The sequence below is a fragment of the Ranitomeya variabilis genome, chromosome 4 (genome assembly GCF_051348905.1).
Source record: "Ranitomeya variabilis isolate aRanVar5 chromosome 4, aRanVar5.hap1, whole genome shotgun sequence".
NCBI classification, from domain to species: domain Eukaryota; kingdom Metazoa; phylum Chordata; class Amphibia; order Anura; family Dendrobatidae; genus Ranitomeya; species Ranitomeya variabilis.
In genome coordinates, this window is record NC_135235.1 from 37,860,616 (window position 1) to 37,883,083 (window position 22,468).

At 43.3% G+C, this 22,468-nt stretch overlaps 1 protein-coding gene across 1 annotated transcript; it reads right to left on the bottom strand.

The window, feature by feature from the left end:
- Nucleotides 1-52: 52 nt before the first annotated feature.
- Nucleotides 53-22,287, bottom strand: MMP21 (matrix metallopeptidase 21). The gene is made up of 7 exons (XM_077255969.1): nucleotides 22,132-22,287; nucleotides 21,284-21,926; nucleotides 17,472-17,611; nucleotides 15,802-15,943; nucleotides 4,275-4,532; nucleotides 3,142-3,314; nucleotides 53-814 (listed from the first exon to the last, which is right to left on the bottom strand). Exons 1-7 carry the CDS (start codon nucleotides 22,285-22,287, stop codon nucleotides 515-517), a joined length of 1,812 nt encoding a protein of 603 aa, XP_077112084.1. The 3' UTR covers nucleotides 53-514.
- Nucleotides 22,288-22,468: the final 181 nt, after the last annotated feature.

The window sequence follows — 22,468 nt, forward strand, 5'->3', positions numbered from 1 at the left end:
GAAGGAACATGGCTTTAGATGGCTTGTGGTGACACAGAAAACTTCCCAGGGATCACATATTTGACTTTATTAATAAATATAACATTAGATTATAACATTTTATGTAGAAAATAAATAATTTTAACATGTGACGTGGACAAACCGCAAAACCATAAAAGACTTTTTTTGTCTTACAAAAGGAATAACGTAACGGCCATAGGGACCGGCTGTGTCTGTGCAAGCTAGAGAAGACGTTCCTCCCTGTTGTCATATAACCTGGATCCAGAGCACAAACGTAATATATATGCCATGAACTCGCCGCCAGAATACAGATAACCTCATCCAGAGGCCATTTCTGAAATTTTGCACTAATATCGGTTCATTCTGTCATAGTAAACTGTGTCCGCCATATTGTGTGCAAAGAACATAAGTAGTTTAAAAATTGCTGGGACATTTTTGGGAGGTTGGGGGGTGTTGTGAAGGTCTAGATACAAACATGAGTTATATCCCTTTCTCATCCAGGTATTTGTGAGGGTCACAATTTTAATAAGGATGAGTGTACGTTACATATATCAAACCACTGCTCAGCAATGATTTGCTGAGGGAACAACCCATTGAGGGGCAGAGAAGGATTTGTCCGCCTGTCTTGGTCACTGACTACTCTCCAGAAATGCTTCCCTTTGAATAGGAACAGGCACGCGTGGCTGTAGGAGTAATAGGCCGCGTCCACATTAGTCCGGGGATGGTTGTTTCGAACAATGGCAGGAAAAACGTCCTCAATTTTCTTTGGAAAGGTTGGAACCACAAGGTTTTTGTTCACATCAAAGGCAAAGACCTACAAATAAAATGTATTATTCACGCATTCTATCCTATTAAATTTTAGTAAAATGCAATCCATTCAGCAAGTGGTTAAATGTATACAGAATTTCCCACAAAGTCAAAAACGAAAGACTGTGGATGCTTTTTACATATATTCATTATCTTTAGTTAAAAAAAAGTCACAGTTTCAGTCTGCCATTTTCCTTCCTTCTTTTTTTTTTTTTTTTTTTTCTAGACCACCTGACATGTAGTTTACAACCTCCTTGTCTCAGACTTTTTTTTCGTCTTCTGGATCCTTCCCGGTTATATAGGTTGGATTTGATGACTGAGTTTTCCTGATGCAGTTGTGCCTTCCTTCCTATCTACAGCTGGTTTTCCCTGAGACTGTAGATACTGTCCTCCCTTTCCATACTGTACACAATAGATCACACCACGGAGAGGGAAGAAAGTATCTACAGTCTCAGGAAAAACTGGCTATTCTGAGATTTTCACATGCGTATTCTATCCATATTTTTCACGGCTTAGAAGACCTGCTCATTATAGTCTATGCGGCAAGTCACGTTTTGTGTTTTTTAAGCAAGAGATAAGGTGTTAACTGAGCATGTTCATGTGTTAACAGAGATGTTTTGAGCACGCCGAAGATGATATTTGAGCCCCCGCGGCTGCATGTCTCATGGCTGTTCAATAGCCGAAACACAAGCAGAGATTGCATGTTTGTTAGAATTAAACATCTCTTCGTTTTTGAGAACTTGTGTAAAAAGACTTCCCTTTTTGCCACACCTGACAAAAGTTGGTAAGGCTTACCGGAAGAGGCTCGGTCAACAGCTTTTAGACTAATTTTCTGGCTTTAGCCAAAATAAATCCTACATATTTACATGCAGCAGCAAAAATGTCATTTTCTAACATTATGACACAGCATAATGCCCCCAAATTTATAAGGAGGCTGCACCGTTAATAAATTCCAATTTCTGTTTGCATGAGACACCATTGCTACTAAATATATGCCACTCAAGGAGTTATGAAGTGCAACTAAATAAGCCTTTGGTTACTAAAACTCACTTTATGAGAACAAAACAATATAGCTAAATGTCAGAACCCAAGTACCTGGCACAGACTTGCCCGCTGTACACTCCAGGCAGCGTTAGATACCCATAATTATTATATTGCATGCTTATTGCAAAGTGCACATCCTCAAGACAGGAGCTGGTGCAGTGCCAAGTCTTAATGACTGTGTGTAAGGAGATGCGTAGAGATCTGCCAGGATGTCACCCAGCACCAATTTTCATCTTGTATACACAAATAGGAACAATGCTCATTGAATCAGTTGATTAACTAAAATCGTATACAGCACTCCTATCTTCAAAATGTGGCCCTTTAGGTTGTTTCACTTGCCATAAATATATATATTTTACCATAAATATATATTTTACCCTGTGTTAATGCCGCTGTTCTCCTGAATCCGATGTTGTTTTTCTTTTGTTCCTGTGACTCTCCATTCTTGAGATATGGCCCCTTCTTCCTTGTATGTACATTTTTGTTTTGTTAGCTAAGTGGGCGTGATCCTGAACTCTTCTGTGGGCGTCTTCTTGAGGACCACACACAGTTCACAAAAAAGACTAGATTTAAATACAGATTAGATACGGCCATATCTCGGGAACGGAGGAGTGCAGGAACAAAAGAAAAACTGTGTCGGCTTCAGGAGAACAAACAGCATTTATGCCAGATAAAAAATTACATATTGATAACAAACAACATATCACCTTTAAAGGACTCATTAGGTTCATATTTGCCATCACTTTGGTTATCTCTTTGTGTGATTCAAACTATGCTAGTAAAAACGCAATCCTGTCCATTTTGGGGGTTTTCTCAGGCAGAATGGACTGTGACTTAATTGGATCTAAGCCAAGTGTTGATATAGGTATGGGTTGGGAGAAATAACCAACTGAACGAGTATTTTGTCTACAGCAGAGGTGTCAAACTGCATTCCTCAAGGGCCGCCAACAGGTCATGTTTTCAGGATTTCCTTAGCATTCCACAAGGTGCTGGAATCATTCTGTGCAGGTGATTAAATTATCACCTGTGCAATACAAGGAAATCCTGAAAACATGACCTGTTGGCGGCCCTCGAGGAATGCAGTTTGACACCTCTGGTCTACAGCTTTTATCTGTATCTAGCATTGGAATCGGAAGTTGAAGGGGCCATAGGTTGGTGGTAGTTCTGCATTAATGGAATGAATGTGGCTGTGCTGTAATACTAGACCAAGGTATATCTAGGAAAATAGTTAACTATTTTAGGTCTGGAACCTGTAAAAATACAGTAAGTATGAGAACTGTTTTCTCTCACCTGGGAGTCTTTAAAGAAGTGAATGCTCTGTGTCCTCCTGTCAAAGTAGGCAGTGTTGATTGGACTGGGAATTCCAGGAAAACCTTGAGAAATGAGCCTGGGGTAGGACTTCCCCTCAGTGTCTTCAGAGAAGGCTTTGTCGTTTTCACTATCGTACCTCCAGTAGAGCGTTCCTGTAAATGTAGGGGAGACATTAATTGCAGAGAATTCCCCAGAGGAGCGATGACAAATCCCACGACACCTGTGTGATGTGTCTGGTCTGTGTATCTGGGATTCATGATTCCTATCCTAATTCACACCTAGCACTGCTTATCTCTTGATGTTCCTATACCTGATCATAATGTATATATTTATATAAGTCATCCTTCAATACTAGTCTCAGATCATTGTTCATGGGGCAAATCCTAACATCAATTCATTAGGAGGAGCACTCCGCCTTAGAAAAGAATGGATGCCTCACAAATGTATTAATGGTGGATCCTAAAATGACTCTTGATACAAGGAAGAACAAACCTTCCACTTTGAGAACACGAGACCAGGCTGAAGTTTTGTCTTATTTTGGACATGTCATGGGAAGACACCGGTCATTGGAGACCTTTGATGGAGTATGGAGGAAGCGGTTGGGCCAGCAATATGGTAGATCGCGAGAAGCTCCAAAATCATAAACCCATTATCGAAGAGCTTGCAGATTTTGCAGCATCTCCTGGAGTCAAAATTGGCTTTCGGGATGGAAAATCTTAATGCTTAGGATAGGCCATTATTGTTGTGTAGATGGGAGTATGGGAGAAAAAGAGCATTTAGGAATGGCCAGCAATGTTAAAACCTGAAAACCCCCAAGGGTTAGCATTACGAAGGGGTATTTTAATCACTGCGATACCCTGACATGGTGAAATCCTTCTGCTGATTGTCGGAATCACCAGTGATGGGTACAGTAAGGACATCTATGTTAAAACAAGGAAATGTCTTTTAAAGAAATTGTCCTAGACAATCAACCTATCTGCCCTATTGGGAAGCAGAATGGGCTGAGGCTCAGGACCCCTTTCTATAAACCGGAATAAGAAGCCACTCGGTAAGAGTGTCTAACTTTCTCAACAACTTGGACGTCCATTCTTTCAATCTATCTATCTATGTACCTTTGAAGAAGTAGTAGATGTCCTTGGTCCAGGTCCAAACATGAACAAAGGCATCGATGTTCTCTACAGGAATTCCTTGCCAGCCGGATGCAATAGCAATGGGATCTCCATAGCGTGTCCTATTATTCCTGTTCTCGTACATCCAGTACCAGCCATTCCTGAAGAAGTAAGTGTTGTACCACCCAGCAATCTTTCCATATTGGTTTCTCTCCTTTCTTACAAAATCAAATACTGCGTCGAAAGGTCCTTCACATGATCCTGTAATGGACAACGTGTACTGTGAGAAGAAGCATGCACCACATGTCTAAAGAAAATGTCCATATGGACAACCAACCGTGGATATAAATTGATCACCAAAGATTTGTGCGGCCACATGGCAGCTTATATGAGGGCATGTAGAGCCAACCGAAGATTGAGCCACTCTTTGCAGCGGCTCTTCGCTCTTACTAATATACAGTGGCCATAATTAATGAGATCCCCAGTTGAGCCCTGGTCGAAAATGATGAAAAATTGTTTAGTGGCCACTGCCGGATTACTGAAGATCAGACAGGTACCGAACCTCCGGTTTTGTCGTAGAGGTAGTTGGATACTGCCATACAGTAGTGTCCACCTAGTTTTCCCTTCAAGGATATTTCCTCTTTTACATAGTTTTGACATGTTACAGAGACATATCATAAAATTTGATCGGTGGATCCCAGTGCTGATATCCCGTTGATGAAAAAACTAAAATCGAAGCAGAGGCACTCGACTGAGCACTTCTCTCTTATGTCACTTAAGACAGACTTTTTTTTTTGGTCACTTTTCTTTTATGCCTAGTTGTATTCATTGTTGATTTTTGTGCCAAATTCTTCAAAAAGGCTTCACGCAGTTTGTAAATATTGCACAAAGTAAAACATGGTCTTTATTTTTTGTCGCGTTTAGGAAACTGTCTCAAAAAATTGTGCAAAAAAAAAAACTGCCGTTCATAAAATCACTACATGGTGGGGTGGGGAGTGGTGGAATACATTTGCCCAAAAGGTGTGCAGCTTTTTGATAAGTTTCAAATGGTGAATCAGGTGATACTGTCTGGAAAACCTAAACCTCGCTCACAAGGGAAAACATTACAAAAAAAACAAACATCTAAAAAAAAACGAGTTAAAAAAAATTACGCAAATGTAAGAAATATGGCTCAAACTAAAAAATAGGAGCAAAACTAGACCAAGAAAGGTGCAAGAGCGATCCTGAATTGTCCCAACAAGAATTTCTTTTGCGTTCGTCTTGTGTCTCGGAGGAGATCTTGGCATCTCTTCGTCTTTGTTTTACAGATTGGTGGTGTCTTGGTGCCCAACACCTCTGATGAAACTTTGGACATGTCTCAAACTTATGGTAGGCTTTACCAGAAAGCTGTCATCAGGTACTCCTGTACTAAAATTCTGATGCCCCTTCTCTAGCCTTCTAGAAAGCTTTCAATTATCCATTGGGCGGCCCAGACCTTCATGGCCATCTCCTGCCAGCCTTATGTTGAAGCCCCTTTCTCAACATCATCGGCATCTATCTATAAACCTGAGGTTACGGAAATTAGCCAAAAGGCATGGCACATGCGCCAGGGTTTAGATTAATGGCGATAGCACAAGCCATAGAGACAGATCAGCCACAGGTAAAAGGGCTATGATACCCGATGGCAGGAGGTGCGCAGGATGGCCTGGGTTAGCCCGTTGGACCACTCATCCATAATCTAAAGATCGCGTCGGACAAGGATAAAGTCAATCTTTCTACAGTTTGTCGCGCGGTGGTAGTGATATGAGGGCACATTGAGACGCCTGGTTAAAGGGCTGCCAAAGAGGTTTTCAGCAGTGCAGAGAAAGCAGATAACAAGTTCCCGTTAAATCAGAAGCACAGGCCAAATAGAGACGGAAATGATTTTTACTCGGGAAGCGCCTGCCCTTTAAATGAGATTTCATTGTAGAAGTAAATTGCCGTCACGTCGGCGCTGCCTCGTCCCATGCGCCATGTTATTCTCCAGTGAATTACCGCCCTCCAGCAGCCTCCATATCTCTGCATTTACATCATTATTACTCACCTGCAGCCAGGGATATTACCTTACCGCTTTTATTGGCATTTTCATGCCGCTTTTATTAGCTTCTTATATTTTTATTTGTATGCATGATACTTTGATTAAGGTTACTCTCCCGGAGATTATTTCTCTTTTGTTATTATGTGTATTCAACAGATTTTTTTTTAAGGGAAAATGAATCTGGCTGCATTTTATATGGGAAGAAATTACCTTTGCGCCATCCTGGCTGATTCTAGCACATTTACTTCCCCAGACTTAGATCAGAAGTGGCACCGTTGCTTTATATTCATCCACATAGATTTCTAGTCCCTTGTTTTGCAATTTTTCTGTGTTATTTTATATCATGTATTTTTTTAGGCTACAAATCAACAGTGATATTCCTGTATAGGTGCGGTAATATAGAAATACGGCTCACAGTTGTGCGCCGGGGCAGCGGAGGAGAGGACCTGTATCTCTCCCGATAGGTCAGGAAATATTAACATAAGAATCCTGGAACACCTTTCATTAGAACTTTCTTTTGGGCCATTCCTCTGTTATTCGTCCTGGACGTTTTCAGAACAAATAGCTGATTGGTTCCTCTGACCTTGCCCAAGCGGGTAAATCCTGATATGAAGCGACACTGTCTAAACCTGGGGTCTCAAACACGCGGCCCCTAAGGCTGCTTCCATGCGGCCCGCAGGCACCAGGGCTCTCGTGATGATCACGCCCAGGTCCAGGGGGCCGCCAAGTCCTACTTTTAGGACTTGTGTGGAAATGTGATGCAGTGTTAGGTCAAATTTATGCAGAAATATGGAAAATTCTGAAAGGCACACAAACTTTCAAGTACCATGGTAGATACTCATGCTGCCATGGGTGTAATGACGTTGGGTCGCAGAGATCGCGACGAGGCCCTTCGGGGACCCACTGACATCAGCAAAATCTTCATGCTTTGACGTACATCCAGTTGAAGTGTTTTGCAATGCACAGACCTGTCGGGTCCATGTGCGACAATACATGCGGCCTGCCAGTCAGGGGCCAGCAGGTGACATGGACATGCAAGTGACTGGGGGGGGAGTATAGCAGTGACATCTTGCGCTCCTATCGCTTGCATGCTGCCTGCTTCAGAAGATGTCACGCATTGGGGGAGCGGATGGGAGGCGAGTATGATTGTTTATTTTTTTATATGCATTAACGAACAGAGGCAGAATGGGAGACATATAACAGGATGGGGCCCAGGGTAAGGGACATAGTTCCAGGGTGGGAAATATACTTCATATACCTGGATTGTACCAAGGTTAGGGACATATTACTAGGATGGGGCCCTGGGTAAGGGACATATACCATGATAATGGACATGATACTAGGATGGGAGATATATATATGTATATGTATATATATATATATATATATATATATATATATATATATATATATATATATACACACATACATACATACCAGGATGGGGTCCAGGGTAAGGAACATATTCCAGGATAGGGGATGTATACACCAAGATGGGGCCCAGGATAAGGGACATATATACCATGATAATGGACATATTACCAGGATCGTGGGTTATATATACCAGGATGAAGCCCGGGATCTGGGGCATATACAAAGATAAGGGACATATTACCAGGATGTGGCTCAGGTTAATGGACCTTTACACCAGGATGGAGGACATATATACGGTATATCAAATCTTGCATCGGGGTCCGTCGGACCCCACCACTGCCTGCTGCCCTTAATCAGTGACGCTCAGCCAGCCGTCCCTAATAAAAGCCATTACCTGCTCATTGTATGAATCTGGGGAAGAGACCTGTAGTGCGGAATCCTTATCATTGTGTTGCCCACAGGGCACTTTGGCGCAGAAATCATGGAATTTCTCATTCTCTAGGTTAAATGATATTTAAAATACATTTCCTTCCCTCTGAGGCTAGAAATGAAAATGTCACACGAAGACGTGAGAACATCCAGACACCAAGTGTCCTAATTTACTGGTGCACAGTTCAGGGCTCTCCTCCCGGGGCACAGTCACCCGGCCGCCGCCTGGCAGAAGTGCTTGACAGTCATTTTTTGGAAACAATACAACCGAGGCAGAACGCCAGCAAAAAGAGACATTAAAAAAAACAAAACCTCGAGACAAGAGGGTTATACAGAGCACGGATATGCAGCGTCGGGAATAATTGTCGAGGACATCACTATTTCTGGGTGCAGTTTAGTGATGGCTGCAGAAATGGAAGTTACTGGACAAATGAGAGCGGTGGTGCAGTTTTTACAAATAAAACAGAAAATGATGCAATTTTTTTATATTCTTTCACTATCAAGATCCCTGTCCCTCTGTGTGATAATCACAACATCAGATGAGATATTCATCATCTGAAGGTTTTCTTTCAGTGACAGCTGGCAGTCATTGAATGGAAACCTTACATTCAAACATCTGAGTTTTCAGAATGTCTGTGTTATTTTTATTTAATATTAGCCTAATATCTTGGATCACCATGTCATCTTTAGGTTCAAAATTAAGCGCTGATTCATTTCCATAAACCAGTACAGACATTGAAGTGTTTTTTTTTTGTTTTCTTTTATGCAAGCTACCTGCAGTCACCACCAGAGGGAGCTCTTTGCTTACATCTTTATTACATAAGTCTGCAGTGAGCCCCCTCTAGTGGTGGCTGCAGGTAGTCAGCATATCCTGATTAAGAATGATGGATGAGAAATAAAAAACAAGCATAAAAAAAAATTTGCAAGCAAGCCCCCCATACAACCACCGTTTATAGAGGCCATCAGACGTTCATAAGGGGGGTTGAGGGTCAGATGCATGTGCAAACTTAATTAAACAACATTTTTCATGCTAAAGACAAAAAAAATAGCTTTTCTATAAATCTTTAATGTGCACATGTAATTGCAGCCACATTTTGACACAGAGTCAAGCGCCAGATTAATCTTCATGAATTTGCAACCGATGCAAAAAAAAAAAATGTTAAAAATTAGAGCTGTGACGTTGTCAAGGTGCAGTGCAGCAGAAACAGTAAGTTATAAGATGCTCGCGCTCCCTGTGTTTTTGCTGATCTGACACCAAAGAGGATATCCAGATATTCATTTCACTAATAAACCCAATTCTGCATCTCCTGCTGCCCACACGAGACCTAAACTGTGTGATCCCTGCTGAGATTACAGCCTTCTGCGATCTTCTGCAATATTTCTAGAGCTCAGTGTAAGTACAAAGCACGATTAGTCTGTACTGTAGGAATATGCTGCATACTTCTAGTGTCTATTTGTAGTTATCTTCCTTAATCTATTCCTGCCTATTATACAGTGCTGCCCTTGATAACACTGCCCTTCCTTATTTGATCGCTGAAATGGATAGGTCACTGTCCCTAACAAGGTCATCACACTCCTCTCCTGTTGCTGCCATTATTCCTTTGATTTGACCACTAAATGGTTCCTCACCATGTTTATGAGACTGCTCCTATCACATAAATTCTACTTCAGATAATGATATTAGTAGACAGGTCACTGCCCCCAACAAGGTCATAACACTCCTCTTCTGCTGCCGTCATCATTCCTTTGATTTGACTGGCTACATGGTTTATCACCAAGCTTATGACACTGCTCCTATCACATAGATCCCACTTCTACATAATATAATGGCATTAGTTGACAGGTCACTATCCCCATCAAGGTCATCACGCTTACCTCCTGCTGCCGTCATCATTCCTTTGACCTTGACTGGCTACATTGTTCATCACCAACCTTATCACACTGCTCCTAACACATCCTGCTTCTACACAATATAATGGAATTAATGGACAGGTCACTGTCCCCAACAAGGTCATTATATTCCTTTGCTGTAGTCACCATTCATTTGATTTGAATGGCTACATGGTTCTTCACCATCTTTATGACACTGACACTATTAGGTACGTCACCACTTCTCCTTAATATAACGACATTAGAGGAAAGGTCACAGCCTCCAGCAAGGTCATCACACTCATCTCTGGTGATCATCATTCCTTTGCTTTGACTAGCTACATGGTTTATCATCAAGTTTATAACACTGCTCTTATCACATACATCCCACTTCTGCATAATATAATGGCATTAGTTGACAAGTCACTACCTCCAACAAGGTCATCACACTCATCTCCTTCTGCGTTCATCATTCCTTTTATTTGACTGGCTACATTGTTCATCACCAACTTTCTGACACTGCTCCTAACACGTACAGTGGGTACATAAAGTTTTCAGACCCCTTTAAATTTTTCACTCTGTTTCATTGCAGCCATTTGGTTAATTCATAAAAGTTCTTTTTTTTCTCATTAATGTACACTCTGCACCCCATCTTAACTGAAAAAAAATAAATGTATACATTTTTGCAAATTTAATAAAAAAGAAAAACTGAAATATTACTTGGTCATAAGTATTCAGACCCTTTGCTCAGACCCTTTGCTCAGACACTCATATATAAGTCACATGCTGTCCATTTCCTTGTGATTCTCCTTGAGATGGTTCTACTCCTTCATTGGAGTCCAGCTGTATGTAATTAAACTGATAGGACTTGATTTGGAAAGGCGCACACCTGTCTATAGAAGACCTCACAGCTCACAGTGCATGTCAGACCAAATGAGAATCATGAGGTCAAAGGAACTTGCCAAGGAGCTCAGAGACAGAATTGTGGCAAGGCACAGATCTGGCCAAGGTTACAATAGAATTTATTCAGTACTCAAGGTTCCTAAGGGCACAGTGGCCTCCATAATCCTTAAATGGAAGAAATTTGGGACCACCAGAAAACTTCCTAAACCTGGCCGTCCAGCCAAACTGAGCAATTGTGGGAGAAGAACCTTGGTGAGAGAGGTAAAGAAGAACCCCAAGATCACTGTGGCTGAGCTCCAGAGATGCAGTAGGGAGATGGGAGAAAGTTCCACAAAGACAACTATCACTGGTGCCCTCCACCAGTCAGGCCTTTATGGCAGAGTGGCCCTTCAGAAGCTTCTCCTCCGTGCAAGACATATGAAAGCCTCATAGAGTTTGCTAAAAAAAAAAACACATGAAGGACTCCCAGACTATGAGAAATAAGATTCCCTGGTCTGATGAGACAAAGATAGACCTTTTTGGTGATAATTCTAAGCGGTATGTGTGGAGAAAACCAGGCACTGCTCATCACCTGCCCAATACAATCCCAACAGTGAAACATGGTGGTGGCAGCATCATGCTATGGGGGTGTTTTTCAGCTGCAGGGACAGGACGACTGGTTGTCATTAAAAGGAAAGATGAATGCAGCCAAGTACAGAGATATCCTGGATGAAAACCTCTTCCAGAGTGCTCTGGACCTCAGACATGGACAAAGGTTCAGCTTCCAACAAGACAATGATCCTAAGCACACAGCTAAAATAACAAAGGAGTGGCTACAGAACAACATGGTGGAGGGGTTGGCTTGCTCCTGTCCGACACCTGCTCCTTCACTCCAAACCCGCTACCACTCTCCGCTACTCTTCCCTCGTTTGAGGTGCACTCCATCCACATCTATTCCCCCTCCAACCTCCAGCTGGCTGCCATCTACCGCCCACCAGAACTAGCCATCTCCACCTTTCTTGACCACTTCACCACCTGGCTACTTAATTTCCTCTCTGCTGACATCCCCACTATCATCATGGGTGATTTCAATGTCCCCATTGACACTTCCATCTCAGCTGCCTCTAACATTTTATCACTGACTGCCTCCTTTGGCCTCACTCAATGGTCCTCTGAGGCCATTCACAAAGATGGCCACACGCTGGACCTCATCTTCACCCGCCTCTGCTCCCTTACTAATCTCATTAACACACCCCTCCCCATGTCTGACCACAACCTACTGACATTCTCTTCCCTCTCCTCTCCTAGTGTGCAACCCCCACTCCACAAACTCACTCACCCTCGCAGAAATCTCAAACACCTCAACTTACAATCTCTCTGAGTCCCTTCTCCCTCTTACAAACATAGCCTTCCTTCATGACACAGATGCTGCTGCCACTTTTTAGATCACCACAATAACAGCTACACTTGATTTGGCCGCCCCCCTCACACATAGCAAAACTCGTACAATCAACAGGCAGCCCTGGCTGACCAGCCTGACAAAAGATCTGAGACGGGCCTCCAGGGCCGCTGAGGGGAGATGGAAGCGATCCCGCTCTGCTGACCACTTCACTGCATACAAGCAGTCCCTTGCCAGCTTCAAGTCCACGCTCACTGCGGCAAAACAAACTTCTCATCTCTCATATCCTCCCTGTCTCACAACCTTAAACAGCTTTTGACCACTTTCAATTCTCTACTCCGTCCTCCTGCACCCACTCCCTCCCCTCTCATTTCTGCTGAAGACTTTGCCTCTTTATTTAAACAGAAGATCCATACGATCAGAGAAAGCTTTGGCCCACAGCACCCAATGCCCCTCTTAGCTGCTCAACCCTGCTCTTCCAAAACCTGCTTCTCCACCATGACAGAAGATCAGCTCTCCACCCTCCTGTCAAGATCACACCTCACCACCTGCACGCTTGACCCTCTCCAGTCCCATCTCATCCCTAACCTTTCCACGGTCTTCATCCTAACCCTAATGCACCTCTTCAACCTCTCACTCACAAAGGGTGTCTTCCCTTCATCCTTCAAACATGCCAAGATCACACGCATCCTCAAAAAGCCCTCCCTCGACCCATCCTCTGTGTCTAGCTATCGCCCGATATCTCTTCTCCCTTATGCCTCCAAATTACTGGAGCAACACGTCCATCTTGAACTGTCCTCCCACCTCTTCAATTGCTCCCTCTTTGATCGGTTACAATCTGGCTTCCGACCCCATCACTCAACTGAAACTGCCCTAACTAAAGTCACCAACGACCTACTAACTGCCAGGAGCAAGCGACACTACTCTGTCCTCCTTCTCCTGGACCTGTCTTCTGCCTTTGACACTGTGGACCACTCCCTTCTGCTACAGATCCTCTCATCTCTTGGCATCACAGACTTGGCCCTATCCTGGATCTCGTCATATCTGACAGACCGAACATTCAGTGTCTCCCTCCCCCACACCACCTCCTCACTTCGCCCCTTGTCAGTCGGTGTTTCTTAAGGCTCTGTTCTAGGACCCCTACTCTTCTCCATGTACACCTTCGGCCTTGGACAGCTCATAGAATCCACGGTATGAAGTACCATCTCTATGCCGATGACACGCAGATCTACCCATTCGGACCTGACCTCATCTCCTTACCAAAATCCCGCACTGTCAGTCTGCTTTTTCAGCCTTCTCTTCTGCTCGTTTTCTAAAACTGAATATGGACAAAACAGAATTCATCATCTTTCCCCCATCTCACTCTACCCCTCCACCAGACCAATCCATCAATGTCAAAGACTGCTCACTTTCCCTAGTTCCACAGGCCCGGTGCCTCGGGGTGATCCTCGACTCTGCCCTCTCTTTCAAGCCACATATCCAAGCCCTTGCCTCCTCCTGCTGTCTCAAACTCAAAAATATTTCCCGGATCCGCGCATTCCTTGACCGCAACACCACAAAAACATTAGTGCACGCCCTTATCATCTCCTGCCTTGACTACTGCAACCTCCTACACTCTGGCCTCCCCTCTAGCACTCTGGCACCACTCCAATCCATCCTACACTCTACTGCCTGACTAATCTACCTATCTCCCCGCTATTCCCCAGCCTCTCCCCTATGTCAAGCCCTTCACTGGCTTCCTATCGCCCAGAGACTCCAGTTCAAAACCCTCACAATGACCTACAAAGCCATCCACAACCTATCTCCTCCACACATCTGTGACATGATCTCCCGGTACCTACCAACACGCAACCTCCGATCCTCTCAAGACCTCCTTCTCTACTCCCCTCTTATCTCTTCTTCCCACAACCGCATCCAAGACTTCTCCCGTGCCTCCCCCATACTCTGGAACTCTCTACCCCAACACATTAGACTTTCGACTACCATAGAAACCTTCTAATAGAACTTGAAGACTCACCTCTTCCGACAAGCCTACAGCCTGCAGTGATCCTGAACCTACTGAACCGCCGAACAACCAGCTCTACCCTCTCCTAGTGTATCATCACCCATCCCCTGCAGACTGTGAGCCCTCGCGGGCAGGGTCCTCCCTCCTTATGTACCCGTGTGCCTTGTTTTTTGCTCATGTTTAATGTATTTGTCTATATTTGCCCGTATTCACATGTAAAGCGCCATGGAATAAATGGTGCTATAAAAATGTATAATAATAAAATAATAATAATATATCTGCGACCATTCTTGACTGGCTCAACCAGGGCCCTGACCTAAACCCAATTGAGCATCTCTGGAAAGACCTGAAAATGGCTGTTCACCAACGTTCACCATCCAACCTGACGGAACTGGAGAGGATCTGCAAGGAAGAATGGCCGAGGATCCCCAAATCCAGGTGTGAAAAACTTGTAGCATCATCCCCAAGAAGACTCATGGCTGTACTAGCTCAAAAGGTGCTTCTACTCAATGCTGAGCAAAGGGGCTGAATACTTATGACCATGTGAGATTTCAGTTTTTCTTTTATATTAAATTTGCAAAAAATTCTACATTTCTGTTTTTTTCATTCAAGATGGGGTGCAGAGTGTACATTAATGAGAAAAAAATGAACTTTTTTGAATTTACCAAATGGCTGCAATGAAACAGAGTGAAAAATTTAAAGGGGTCTGAACACTTTCTGTACCCACTGTATATCCCGCTTCTACACAATATAATGGAATTAGTGGACAGGTCACTGCCCCCAACAAGGTCATCACACTCATCAACTTCTGCAGTCATCTTTAACTGGCTACATGGTTCATCACCAAGTTTATGACACTGCTCCTATCGCATACATCCTGCTTTTCCTTTGTATATGACATTAGTAGACCGGTCACTGCCCCCAACAAGGTCATAATACCATTCCCTGCTGTTATTAGTGCCATTTTTTTGTAACATGCTCTAGGCATGGTGATTTTTTTAATTCTACCACACCAGCCATTATCATTATCAATATAGATCCAGTAAACTGCAGCCAACCAACCTTCCTTCTTCGCCCATTAGGGTGCTTTCACATTGCGAGCTTCTCCACGTTCGTGGGTCCTGTCGGGGCTTGCGTCTAAACGTGCACTGTGCCGTGCGTCATTTTCGGGCATATACGCCTACTGGAGGAGGACACTTAAACACAGTCTAATACGTTCAGGTGTCCGCCTCCAGTGGGTGTAGACGCCCGAAAATGGTGCACGACAGAGAGCACCATTATAGTCTATGGGAGCATGCATCCAAATTCCATTTTAGGGGGGGCATGATTCTGACGCAAGCCCCAAGAATGCACATACCCTATAGATCTAAGCAGGTTTTGTCACCGTTTTTGTGCTTTATCTTTTCATCTTTCCCATTTTCTGGGAAAAGTTCCAAGCACATCGGAGTCTGGACCGACTTGAGCCGCCGTGCCCCTGCGAATGATCGGGAAATAATCAGCGTCCGCCGAGTCTTACCGTACAGGGTCTGTATCGCTTTCCTGTCAGACCAGTCCAATTCAAAGCCTGATTCCTGGGGGATATAATTGGGCTGCATTATTGATCCAGTCCTGTGGATGTGAGACAGTCCGAGAACATGGCCGATTTCATGAACTGCAACCTATTAATTGGAGGAGAGAAGCGATCAGCGCCGAGCTTCCTTGTTACAGCTGACGACGAGGGCGGCTTTAATTAGTGCATTGATACACGCAACCGGATCATGACAACCCCGCTGCCTCGTCCTGTCTGCGTCCATGCGAGGGCTTCATCTGGATAAAGAAAATCTATCTGCAATGTCACCTTATCAAGAAGGAACTGAAACAATTCCACCAACACGGCGGATAATGGAAAAAATCATCTGATAAAGGGGGTTCACATACTAAAGTGGTAACATCATATCTGAATAGAGACCTTATAGGAAAATCTATAGGCACTTCTTTAATACACCTTTCCAATTCTTCACCTTTTTTTTATTCAGGAGCTCTGCTGGCTGTCAATGAATGGTGATCTTGCATCACATAGGAGAGGTTGATGCTAGTGATCGGATAAGGTGTTATCTGAGCATGCTCGGGTACTAATCGAGTGCCTTCGTCGTGCTCAAAAAATATGTTCGAGTCCCCGTGAATGCACCTTACCCAAGCACACTCACTCATCACTAGTTGATACAATTCTATCCAGTGTAGACAATCCTCTATGCACTAAATAGATCAATAGACTGTCCCGATTGGGTCACCTTGTCGCGGTGGGACGGCTTTAAGGCTTTTTTTTTAAATCTAAATAGTGTTTACCTAGTACCATGTCATTTACCTTTACTATTTACTTGCTATAGCTATAGGGTATATGCTCATTTTTTTTCTTCATGGGTTGTGTCTGTGAAATGGTCCCAGTGTGAATGTGCTCTTCCACTTTACACATCTACCAGCTAATAGTCCGGCTCATTTGTTTGGTTTTGCTATAGTTTCTTGGGCTTTGTACAAACGGGGGTGTAGCTCCCCTTTCTGAGCTAGGCATTTATCTATATAGCTCCCCATGGACTGGTGTCTGAACAGGCAGTTCCTGTCCTGCTCTGCCCTTATTCACATTGAAGTCGGCTGACACATGGTAAGGTTAATACTAGAGACAGGTTAGGACCATCCCGACTGGGTCACCTTGTCGCGGTTGGATGGCTTTTCCCCCTTTTTTTTTTTTTAATCAAAATAGTGTTTACTACCTATGTTATTTATATGCACTATTACTGTTTACTTACTATAGGGTATATGCTCATTTTGATTTCTTCATGGGTTGTAAATAAATCAATAGCAGCGTAACTCTCCTTCCTGTCCTGGTCCACGCCGATACGATGTTTTATATGGTATGATCGATTTTTAAAAAGGACCTGTTGGTTATCCTGACATAGAATATTACTTGTTTCCTTGTAAATCTGTATCTTGATATCCCTCTGTTATTCCTCCTGGAAATATATTAATAAATTAACAGCTGGGTTTTTACTATTCCCCTTTACAATAGGGTTTGTATTCTCTAATCAAAACATGCGGTAAGTACGACCCTTTTAAAACAGGAACGGTGACACCCAGGTGTTAATTTGTTTCCAGGAGGAACAACAGAGGGATATTACAAGCTTAAGCTCTAGATCTGAGTATGTCACTTACCTTGAGAAGACTGATCCCGTTATCGCTGCTCGGGGCGGTAAAATGTTCATCATCGTCAAAATGGATGTCACCCAAAAACCAGGCGTGTGCAAACTCCTGGCCTGAGCCGTCAAATGTCTTGGAACATCCCAAGTGCCGCCCTGCGCGTGAAATAAACGAGTACACTGTGGTAAATGAGCAGAATCTGGGCGAACACGTACATTCTGCGCATATTTCAGGATCAAAGACATATAGTCAGGCGACTAATAAAAATGGCGGCCTCTGCGACCCTTCTGTGTAAGGTCAGAAACCTGTTCATGTTCATTTCTAACCCTTTAGTAATTTTTTTTAATTTTTCTGCTCTTTTCACCATTTTTGGGGGTTTACGTAATTCATGGTGCAGTAAAGATGAGCTGGTAACATGATTCTCCAGGTCAGTACGATTACGGCAATACCTTGCATAATTTTTTTTTTTAGAATTTAGTAAATAAAAAAAATCTGAACTTTGTAAAAAAAAAATTAAAAATTGGGGGTTTTGTCACTATTTTCGGAGACCCCTAACTTTTCCATTTTTCGATAAATGGAGCTGTATGAGGGCGTGTTTTATTGTGGGGCCGGCAATAGTTTTTATTAGAACCATTTTGGACTATTCTGTGTGCAGTGGCCTCAACTCATGTCATATAGGAATAAAAAGTTAATAATCTGACTATAAATCCTTAAAAATAAACCATTTATAGCACTCTCTAAGAAATGATCACAAACGATCAGCTGTGAGCGAACCTGTCAGCAGGTGTTCTGTTTCCCTACAGCACCTCCGCAGGAGAAATGAAGTATTGCATGCTGTCCATAAAAATCAATGAACTGTCTGATGCACGAGCATGGTACAGACTCACTGTAGTTGATCTCTCCACTTTGACTAATTAATGGAAATCTAAGCATCCCCCCAAAATTAACGAAACCTTAAAATTATTGGTTATCAACAGCCTTTGCAGGCCACTCATCATTAAGGAGATGGGAAAAAAAAAACGCTCCCGGCTTCATTTTCTAATATTCATTACATCCATAATAAATTATAGCAAAGTATAATCATGACACATTTGCATATTAAACAATTTTCTAATTAGCCGCCTTCTCGGAGTATAAGATATTGCGGAGCGCTCGCTCTCAGCTGTTAAGATTTAGAATAAATAAAGAGTTTTACGAGACTAAAACACTAATTAGGAACATTGTCTTTCTTTTATGGTTAAGGTTACTTAATATCTTGTCTGGAGGAGAAAAAAAATACCGCAGTAATATCTGCTGTGGGGTGTGGAGGTCAGATGTGGTGCAGATCCTCCCAGGGTCTTCAAGAGGGTCTATCTCTCGCCTCTCATGAACGCCGAACTTTGATACAACTGATAGAACTCAACATGACAAATGTGGTCCACCCCGACTTGCTCATTGTTGAGTTTGGGGGTCCCAGATGCCACCCCACACCAATCTCATCCTAATGACATATCGATGTCAACTGTGAGAAAAGCCTTTGCTGCTGTTTGATACTGTCACACATAACAGCTGATGCTTAAAGAGAAAAAATATTTATGTATGATAGTAATTATTTTACCTTAGTTAATAAAGTTTCAGTGGTTAATAAAGTTTCAATCTGCAATTTTCATTTATTAACAGACCCCCTCCTGATATGCAGTTTGCTTGCAAGTTTCAGATTTTTCTCACATGGCATAGTCTCTCCCAGTAATATAGGTTGGATATTAGGTATGTGGGTATCCAGGGTGTTGCTGTCTTCACTTGCTTTCATGTATCAGCACTCCTTCTATCCTGCACTTTCTGCCTCTCCATGCGCTTTCTTCCTGTGATTGTCTCTCCCAGTAATATAGGTTGGATGTGAGGTCCATGAGTATCCAGGGTGCTGCTGTCTTCCCTTGCTTTCATATATCAGCACAGCTTCTATCCTGCACTTACTGCCTCTCCTTCCCTTTCTTCCTGTGATTGTCTCTCCCAGTAATATAGGCTGGATGTGAGGTCTGTGAGTATCCAGGGTGCTGCTGCCTTCCCTTGCTTTCATGTATCAGCACAGCTTCTATAGTGCACTTACTGCCTCTCCATGTGCTTTCTTCCAGTGATAGTCTCTCCCAGTAATATAGGTTGGATGTGAGGTCTGTGAGTATCCAGGGTGCTGCTGTCTTCACTTGCTTTCATGTATCAGCACAGCTTCTATCCTGCACTTACTGCCTCTCCTTCCCTTTCTTCCTGTGATTGTCTCTCCTGGTAATATAGGTTGGATGTGAGGTCTGTGAGTATCCAGGGTGCTGCTTCCTTCCCTTGCTTTCATATATCAGCACAGCTTCTATCCTGCACATACTGCCTCTCCATGCGCTTTCTTCCTGTGATAGTCTCTCCCAGTTATATAGGTTGGATGTGAGGTCCATGAGTATCCAGGGTGCTGCTGTCTTCCCTTGCTTTCATGTATCAGCACAGCTTCTATCCTGCACTTACTGCCTCTCCATGTGCTTTCTTCCTGATAGTCTCTCCCAGTAATATAGGTTGGATGTGAGGTCTGTGAGTATCCAGGGTGCTGCGGTCTTCCCTTGCTTTCATGTATCAGCACAGCTTCTATCCTGCACTTACTGCCTCTCCATGTGCTTTCTTCCTGTGATTGTCTCTCCTAGTAATATAGGTTGGATGTGAGGTCTGTGAGAATCCAGGGTGTTGCTGTCTTCACTTGCTTTCATGTATCAGCACAGCTTCTATCCTGCACTTACTGCCTCTCCTTCCCTTTCTTCCTGTGATAGTCTCTCCCAGTAATATAGGTTGGATGTGAGGTCTGTGAGTATCCAGGGTGCTGCTGTCTTTCCTTGCTTTCATATATCAGCACAGCTTCTATCCTGCACTTACTGTCTCTCCATGCGCTTTCTTCCTGTGATAGTCTCTCCCAGTAATATAGGTTGGATGTGAGGTCTGTGAGTATCCAGGGTGCTGCTGTCTTTCCTTGCTTTCATATATCAGCACAGCTTCTATCCTGCACTTACTGTCTCTCCATGCGCTTTCTTCCTGTGATAGTCTCTCCCAGTAATATAGGTTGGATGTGAGGTCTGTGAGTATTCCAGGGTGCTGCTGTCTTTCCTTGCTTTCATATATCAGCACAGCTTCTATCCTGCACTTACTGCCTCTTTTTCCCTTTCTTCCTGATTACTCTACCCTCCCTGCGATAGTTTCTCCCTTGGTCTGCACAGGAGCGCTGATTGATCAATAACATTTCTGCAGACCCTCAGCTACATAAAAGACTTACATTCTGCAGCAGCAAAACGGTTGAAAATAAATAATGGAGATTATTTGGAAAATTTCTTAACTTTGCATTTAGGAAACAAATGAGCAATGGAAAAAAAATCTGTGCATACCTACACATGGCCTTGGCACACACAACATACTGCGCCCAAATGCTATAGCTTTACGGTACCAACTTACTAACTCCTTATAGGGTTTGTACCAACATTAGACGTTATCCCCGTATCCACAGGATAGTGGGTAACTTCCCGATTGCTGAGACCCACATCCTTCCTGAGAATGGGGCCATACAGTGTGTCCGAAAAATGTTCTTTACAGCACCATTAGTGTCACCATGTTGGAAATCTAAGGCCATCCTCTAGGAAGGGATTGAGAGCAGAGCGCATAAGGTGGGTTTAAGGTTCTGGAGGACGGGGGTCATTGTCTTCACTGCCCATCTATATAAAATAACATTAAGGAAACAATAGTATAATACAAGGACATGGCAAAAAGGTAACAGTCATGACGCAAAAGATTCCATGAAAAAAAGTGGCGAAAAAATGGACACTTACCTCGTCCAAAGCCCAGCTTGATATCAACTTGTGCTAAAGGTGATGTAGTGTCTTCTGCAAAGTCCAAGGGCATGACCTCACTCCACATACGGAAGGCTAGCCTGTAGACGTATCTCTGCTCACTAATGGAGAGTTGGTTGCTGTATCCTTCGCCAAGCATGCGCCATTTTAGGAGTTTCTTGCTGAAAGCTTTGCCGCCCGCATTCTGAGACGTTTCCTGTTCTTTCCGATACTTATCCGAGAACATTAACTGGTCCAGGAACCTCTTGGAGCGTTTTTTTGGAGTCCCCTCATCCTGTTTCTTCATGTTCTTCGTTGAGTTGGTTTTGCTCACAGTTTCGGTTACATTTGGCTTTTCCTGGCTATTTTTCAGGACCTGATTATCAGGCACCCCACATCTTGGCTTGTTCATGGCATTAATGGTGGCATCGTCCAATCTTCCAGTTACTGGTAAGTTATTCAGCTTTTGAAACTTTTTCAGCGCTTCAGTGAAGTAAGAACTTTTTCTCGGCTCCGGTGGCCTTTGCCCTGAATTTGCTGCTGACTCTTGCGTTGGATAAATGTTTTGCAGGTATTCGTTACCCTTAGTTATCGACTCTTCCCACGTGACGGGCTCCGTCCAGCCATATTTTGATAAATATTGCTAAAACATATGTGTAAAGGAATACAATTAAGCACAGAACATTTATCAAAAACTAAGTTTTAAAAAATTGACGTTGTTTTTCAATGGGTTGTACAGAATCAGAAAAACATGGCTGCTTCCAAAAAAAACCCGGTTCACTAGAGCAATGCAGCCCAGATAAAGCATAGTAGGAGCCACGGACCGGAACCCCACTAGTGGAACTGACCTGTGCCGAGACAAAATCTGTGACCAGCTCTGCTAGCTGGAGATTCGATGCCTCCATATCTGAGTGATCCCTCCTATGGAAAAGTTTTTCGGAGTTTCCGAATCTGGACTCCATTGAACAATGGAAGATCAGGATTAGAAGGACGTCAATCTTCATGTTTAGATCAATCCAAGATCCTCAACCAATTTCTGCTTCTTCTCCGCATCATCTCACGTCTCGTTCCTTTTATAGACCACTGACTAATGAGTGTGCCTAGGATGTGTCAGGGCCGTACAAACCTACCGGGTAACAGTTTGGTGCCAACGTGTGTCCTCTGTACAATTATTTGACTTTTGGT